Here is a 6,183-nt window from a genome sequence, read left to right as displayed (position 1 = left end):
ATCCTTTCTTTTAACTTCCTGGATCCTTTCTTTTAACTTCCTGGATCCTTTCTTTTAACTTCCTGGATCCTTTCTGTGAACTTTCTGCATCCTGTCTGTTAACTTCCTGGATCCTTTCTGTGAACTTCCTGGATCCTTTCTGTGAACTTCCTGGATCCTTTCTGTTAACTTCCTGGATCCTTTCTGTGAACTTCCTGGATCCTTTCTGTGAACTTCCTGGATCCTTTCTGTTAACTTCCTGCACTCTGTCTGTTTACTTCCTGAATCCTTTCTGTGAGATCACTGTCTCGTAAGTGATGTATCAGGAGAACCCAAGCAGGCTGCCTCTGATTCCTTACTGGGACACGGCTGTGTTTCTCTTATTCCTTCATTTACTCTCTGTTCCAGATCCACTTACAGTAGTGAGTGGTGCATAAATGTTTATACTGGACCCCCCTCCCGTGGGAATCGAACCCACAACCCTGGCATTGCAGCATCGTGTTCTACCAGCTGAGCCACACTGGACACCTTATGAGGAGTTAGTTTTGTGTTTTCAGACGCTCATGATGAGGTATGGCTGTCTAATCTCTATTCTCTCCCTCCTGTCTCTCCTCCCTCCTCTCTCTTCCCACCCCTCCTGTCTCTCCTCCCTCCCCTCTCTCTCTCTCTCTCTCTCCTCCCTCCTCTCTCTCCTCCCTCGTCTCTCTCTCCCCCTCCTGTCTCTCCTCCCTCGTGTCTCTCTCCCCCTCCTGTCTCCCCTCCCTCCTCTCTCTCCTCCCTCCCTCTCTCTTTCCCCCTCCTCTCTCTCCGACCTCTTCTCTCTCTCCCCCTCCTGTCTCTCTCATCCTCCTGTCTCTCCTCCCTCCCTTCTCTCTCTCCCCCCTCCTCTCTCTCCGACCTCTTCTCTCTCTCCCCCTCCTCTCTCTCCGACCTCTTCTCTCTCTCCCCTCCTGTCTCTCTCTCCCCCTCCTGTCTCTCCTCCCTCCCTCCCCTCTCTCTCTCTCTCCCCTCTCCTCCCTCCTCCCTCCTGTCCCTCACCCCTCCTCTCTCCCCCTCCTCCTCTCTCTCCCCCTCCTCCTCCTATCTCTCCCCCTCCTCCTCCTATCTCTCCCCCTCCTGTCTCTCTCTCCCCCTCTTCTCTCTCCTCCCTCTTCTCTCTCCTACCTCCTCCTCCTCTCTCTCTAGGAGCTGCGTAAGTACAAGGAGAATGAGAAGGACATGGAGGTGTTGATGTCTGCGCTGTCGGCCATGCAGGATAAAACCCAGCACCTGGAGAACAGCCTGTCTGCTGAGACCAGGATCAAACTAGACCTCTTCTCTGCCCTGGGGGACGCCAAGAGACAGCTGGAGATCGCACAAGGTACAGTTCCCTTCCCTGACCCACTACCGCGGTACGACAGCGACCGACTTCTAGCTCAGTCGTCGTGTTCATAGACTCTAGGATCAAACTCTGCCACATAAACAGGATGCTCCTCAAGGTTCAGTAACCTTTTACCTCAGGGTTTCACCTACCATCACATAAACAGGATGCTCCTCAAGGTTCAGTAACCTTTTACCTCAGGGTTTCACCTACCATCACATAAACAGGATGCTCCTCAAGGTTCAGTAACATTTTACCTCAGGGTTTCACCTACCATCACATAAACAGGATGCTCCTCAAGGTTCAGTAACCTTTTACCTCAGGGTTTCACCTACCATCACATAAACAGGATGCTCCTCAAGGTTCAGTAACATTTTACCTCAGGGTTTCACCTACCATCACATAAACAGGATGCTATTCGACCCAGAGATGTAAATTAGCAACATGAAGAAAATGGCAAAGTAAGAAGAAGATCTCCTACTGTCATCTAACCCTCCTCTCTTTCTCTCCCCCAGGTCAGATGCACCAGAGAGACCAGGAGATAGCAGAGTTGAAACGAAAGATAGCGGAGGTGATGGCGGTGATGCCCAGTATCTCCTACAGCAACGACAGCAGCAGCCTCAGTCCGGTTACGCCACACTACTCCTCCAAGTTCATGGACAATAGTCCCTCTTCCCTGGATCCCAACGCTTCTGTCTACCAGCCACTCAAAAAGTGACAATGACACACACATTAATACACACTAACGCACACACACACACACTTACAAGAATACAGATTTACAAAAGACGGCTTACATAGTCACATCCACTCATACATACAAAGACACAAACTCTTTGGAAGCGATTGGAAAAGATCTCGGTGCTGTCTAAGACGATCTTCTCCAAAGTGTTTTGGTTGTGTTTTGGTTGTGTTTTGGGAACCAGTTGCGGTCGGAGTCTCAGCCCCGTCGTTCTGTTATTCTCTGTTTGTTCCCACGGTGATGCCTTTGTGGGTTTTTATTTTGGAACAGCTGGAGAGGTAAAACTACACGAGGGAAGATGTTTATGTTTTGTGATTGAGCCACTCGGATTTGAACTGGTAAGAGAAACGTAAAGGGACACCGGATTGACTGTATCCTGAATGGCGCCCTATTCCCTACAGCCCATGAGGAATGTTCTGAGGGGAGAGAGAGACCGATGAGGACTGACTGGTAGTTGGTATAAATGTCTAGAAAGAACCCATCGTCTTGTTCTCTCTCTCTCTCTCTCTCTCTCTCTCTCTCTCTCTCAGTGCTTCATGTTCTCTCTGTGCTTCATGTTCTCTCTCAGTGCTTCATGTTCTCTCTGTCTCTCAGTGCTTCATGTTCTCTCTCTCTCAGTGCTTCATGTTCTCTCTCTCTCTCTCAGTGCTTCATGTTCTCTCTGTCAGTGCTTCATGTTCTCTCTATCTCTCTCTCTCAGTGCTTCATGTTCTCTCTCTCTCAGTGCTTCATGTTCTCTCTGTCTCTCAGTGCTTCATGTTCTCTCTCTCTGTCTCTCAGTGCTTCATGTTCTCTCTCTCTGTCTCTCAGTGCTTCATGTTCTCTCTCTCTGTCAGTGCTTCATGTTCTCTCTCTCTGTCAGTCCTTCATGTTCTCTCTCTCAGTGCTTCATGTTCTCTCTCTCTCTCTCTCAGTGCTTCATGTTCTCTCTCTCTCTCAGTACTTCATGTTCTCTCTCTCTCTGTCAGTCCTTCATGTTCTCTCTCTCAGTGCTTCATGTTCTCTCTCTCTCTCTCTCTCAGTGCTTCATGTTCTCTCTCTCTCTCAGTGCTTCATGTTCTCTCTCTCTCTCAGTGCTTCATGTTCTCTCTCTCTCTCAGTGCTTCATGTTCTCTCTGTCTCTCAGTGCTTCATGTTCTCTCTGTCTCTCAGTGCTTCATGTTCTCTCTCTGTCAGTGCTTCATGTTCTCTCTCTCTCTCTCAGTGCTTCATGTTCTCTCTGTCTCTCAGTGCTTCATGTTCTCTCTCTCTGTGCTTCATGTTCTCTCTGTCTCTCAGTGCTTCATGTTCTCTCTCTCTCTGTGCTTCATGTTCTCTCTCTCTCTCTCTCTCTCTGTGTGCTTCATGTTCTCTCTGTCTCTCAGTGCTTCATGTTCTCTCTCTCTCAGTGCTTCATGTTCTCTCTCTGTCTCTCAGTGCTTCATGTTCTCTCTCTCTCTCAGTGCTTCATGTTCTCTCTCTCTCTCAGTGCTTCATGTTCTCTCTCTCTCTCTCAGTGCTTCATGTTCTCTCTCTCTCAGTGCTTCATGTTCTCTCTCTCTCTCTGTGCTTCATGTTCTCTCTCTCTCAGTGCTTCATGTTCTCTCTCTCTCTCAGTGCTTCATGTTCTCTCTCTCTCTCAGTGCTTCATGTTCTCTCTCTCTCTCAGTGCTTCATGTTCTCTCTCTCTCAGTGCTTCATGTTCTCTCTCAGTGCTTCATGTTCTCTCTCTCTCAGTGCTTCATGTTCTCTCTCTCTCTCAGTGCTTCATGTTCTCTCTCTCTCTCAGTGCTTCATGTTCTCTCTCTCTCAGTGCTTCATGTTCTCTCTCTCTGTCAGTCCTTCATGTTCTCTCTCTCTCTCTCAGTGCTTCATGTTCTCTCTCTCTCTCTGTCTCTCAGTGCTTCATGTTCTCTCTCTCTCTCTGTCTCTCAGTGCTTCATGTTCTCTCTCTCTCAGTGCTTCATGTTCTCTCTCTCTCTCTCTCTCTCTCAGTGCTTCATGTTCTCTCTCTCTCAGTGCTTCATGTTCTCTCTCTCTCTCAGTGCTTCATGTTCTCTCTCTCTCTCAGTGCTTCATGTTCTCTCTGTCTCTCAGTGCTTCATGTTCTCTCTCTCTCTCAGTGCTTCATGTTCTCTCTCTCTGTCAGTCCTTCATGTTCTCTCTGTGCTTCATGTTCTCTCTCTCTCTCAGTGCTTCATGTTCTCTCTCTGTCTCTGTCTCTCAGTGCTTCATGTTCTCTCTCTCTCTCTGTCTCTCAGTGCTTCATGTTCTCTCTCTCTCAGTGCTTCATGTTCTCTCTGTCTCTCAGTGCTTCATGTTCTCTCTCTCTCTCTCTCAGTGCTTCATGTTCTCTCTCTCTCTCAGTGCTTCATGTTCTCTCTCTCTCTCTCTCAGTGCTTCATGTTCTCTCTCTCTCAGTCTCTCTCTCTCTCTCAGTGCTTCATGTCTCTCAGTGCTTCATGTTCTCTCTCTCTCTCAGTGCTTCATGTCTCTCTCTCTCAGTGCTTCATGTTTCTCTCTCTCTCAGTGCTTCATGTTCTCTCTCTCTCTCAGTGCTTCATGTTCTCTCTCTCTCAGTGCTTCATGTTTCTCTCTCTCTCTCTCTCTCTGTGCTTCATGTTCTCTCTCTCTCAGTGCTTCATGTTCTCTCTCTCTCTCAGTGCTTCATGTTCTCTCTCTGTCTCCTCTCAGTGCTTCATGTTCTCTCTTCTCTCTCAGTGCTTCATGTTCTCTCTCTCTCTCTCAGTGCTTCATGTTCTCTCTCTCTCTCAGTGCTTCATGTTCTCTCTCTCTCTCAGTGCTTCATGTCTCTCAGTGCTTCATGTTCTCTCTCTCTCAGTGCTTCAGTTCTTCAGTGCTTCTCTCTGTCTCTCAGTGCTTCATGTTCTCTCTCTCTCAGTGCTTCATGTTCTCTCTCTCTGTGCTTCATGTTCTCTCTGTCTCTCAGTGCTTCATGTTCTCTCTCTCTGTGCTTCATCTCTCTCTCTCTCTCTCTCTCTCTCTCTGTGTGCTTCATGTTCTCTCTGTCTCTCAGTGCTTCATGTTCTCTCTCTCTCAGTGTCTCTCAGTGCTTCATGTTCTCTCTCTCTCTCAGTGCTTCATGTTCTCTCTCTCAGTGCTTCATGTTCTCTCTCTCTCAGTGCTTCATGTTCTCTCTCTCTCTCTGTCAGTGCTTCATGTTCTCTCTCTCTCTCTCTCAGTGCTTCATGTTCTCTCTCTCTGTGCTTCATGTTCTCTCTCTCTCAGTGCTTCATGTTCTCTCTCTCTCTCTCTCTCTCTCTCTCTCAGTGCTTCATGTTCTCTCTCTCTCTCAGTGCTTCATGTTCTCTCTGTCTCTCAGTGCTTCATGTTCTCTCTCTCTCTCTCAGTGCTTCATGTTCTCTCTCTCCTTCAGTCGCTTCATGTTCTCTCTCTCTCTCAGTGCTTCATGTTCTCTCTCTCTCTCTCAGTGCTTCATGTTCTCTCTGTCTCTCAGTGCTTCATGTTCTCTCTCTCTGTCAGTCCTTCATGTTTCTCTCTCTCTCAGTGCTTCATGTTTCTCTCTCTCTCAGTCATGTCTCTCAGTGCTTCATGTTCTCTCTCTCTCTCTGTCTGTTTCTCTCTCTCTCAGTGCTTCATGTTCTCTCTCTCTCAGTGCTTCATGTTCTCTCTCTCTCTCTGTCTCTCAGTGCTTCATGTTCTCTCTCTCTCTCTGTCTCTCAGTGCTTCATGTTCTCTCTCTCTCAGTGCTTCATGTTCTCTCTGTCTCTCAGTGCTTCATGTTCTCTCTCTCTCTCTCTCTCAGTGCTTCATGTTCTCTCTCTCTCTCTCAGTGCTTCATGTTCTCTCTCTCTCTCTCAGTGCTTCATGTTCTCTCTCTCTCTCTCTCTCAGTGCTTCATGTTCTCTCTCTCTCTCTCTCAGTGCTTCATGTTCTCTCTCTCTCAGTGCTTCATGTTCTCTCTGTCTCTCAGTGCTTCATGTTCTCTCTCTCTCAGTGCTTCATGTTCTCTCTCTCTCTCTCTCTCAGTGCTTCATGTTCTCTCTCTCTCTGTCAGTGCTTCATGTTCTCTCTCTCTCTCTCAGTGCTTCATGTTCTCTCTCTCTCTCTCTCAGTGCTTCATGTTCTCTCTCTCTCTCTC

The 6,183-nt window shown here is 47.8% G+C and overlaps 1 protein-coding gene across 2 annotated transcripts in view; it reads left to right on the top strand.

Moving 5' to 3' along the window:
- Nucleotides 1-4,475, top strand: part of LOC115126708 (macoilin-1-like) — an 18,823-nt gene extending 14,348 nt beyond the window's left edge. For both annotated transcript variants that reach the window (XM_065020158.1, XM_065020157.1), the window contains exons 10-11: nucleotides 1,165-1,339; nucleotides 1,855-4,475. In XM_065020158.1, coding sequence (XP_064876230.1) covers nucleotides 1,165-1,339; nucleotides 1,855-2,057 — 378 coding nt within the window. In that variant the 3' untranslated portion in view covers nucleotides 2,058-4,475. The remainder of the gene's footprint in view (nucleotides 1-1,164; nucleotides 1,340-1,854) is intronic.
- Nucleotides 4,476-6,183: the final 1,708 nt, after the last annotated feature.

The sequence above is a fragment of the Oncorhynchus nerka genome, linkage group LG7 (assembly GCF_034236695.1).
Source record: "Oncorhynchus nerka isolate Pitt River linkage group LG7, Oner_Uvic_2.0, whole genome shotgun sequence".
Classification (NCBI taxonomy): Eukaryota; Metazoa; Chordata; class Actinopteri; order Salmoniformes; family Salmonidae; genus Oncorhynchus; species Oncorhynchus nerka.
Note: the sequence above shows the minus strand (reverse complement) of the source record. Positions and strands in the feature narration are given on the sequence as shown.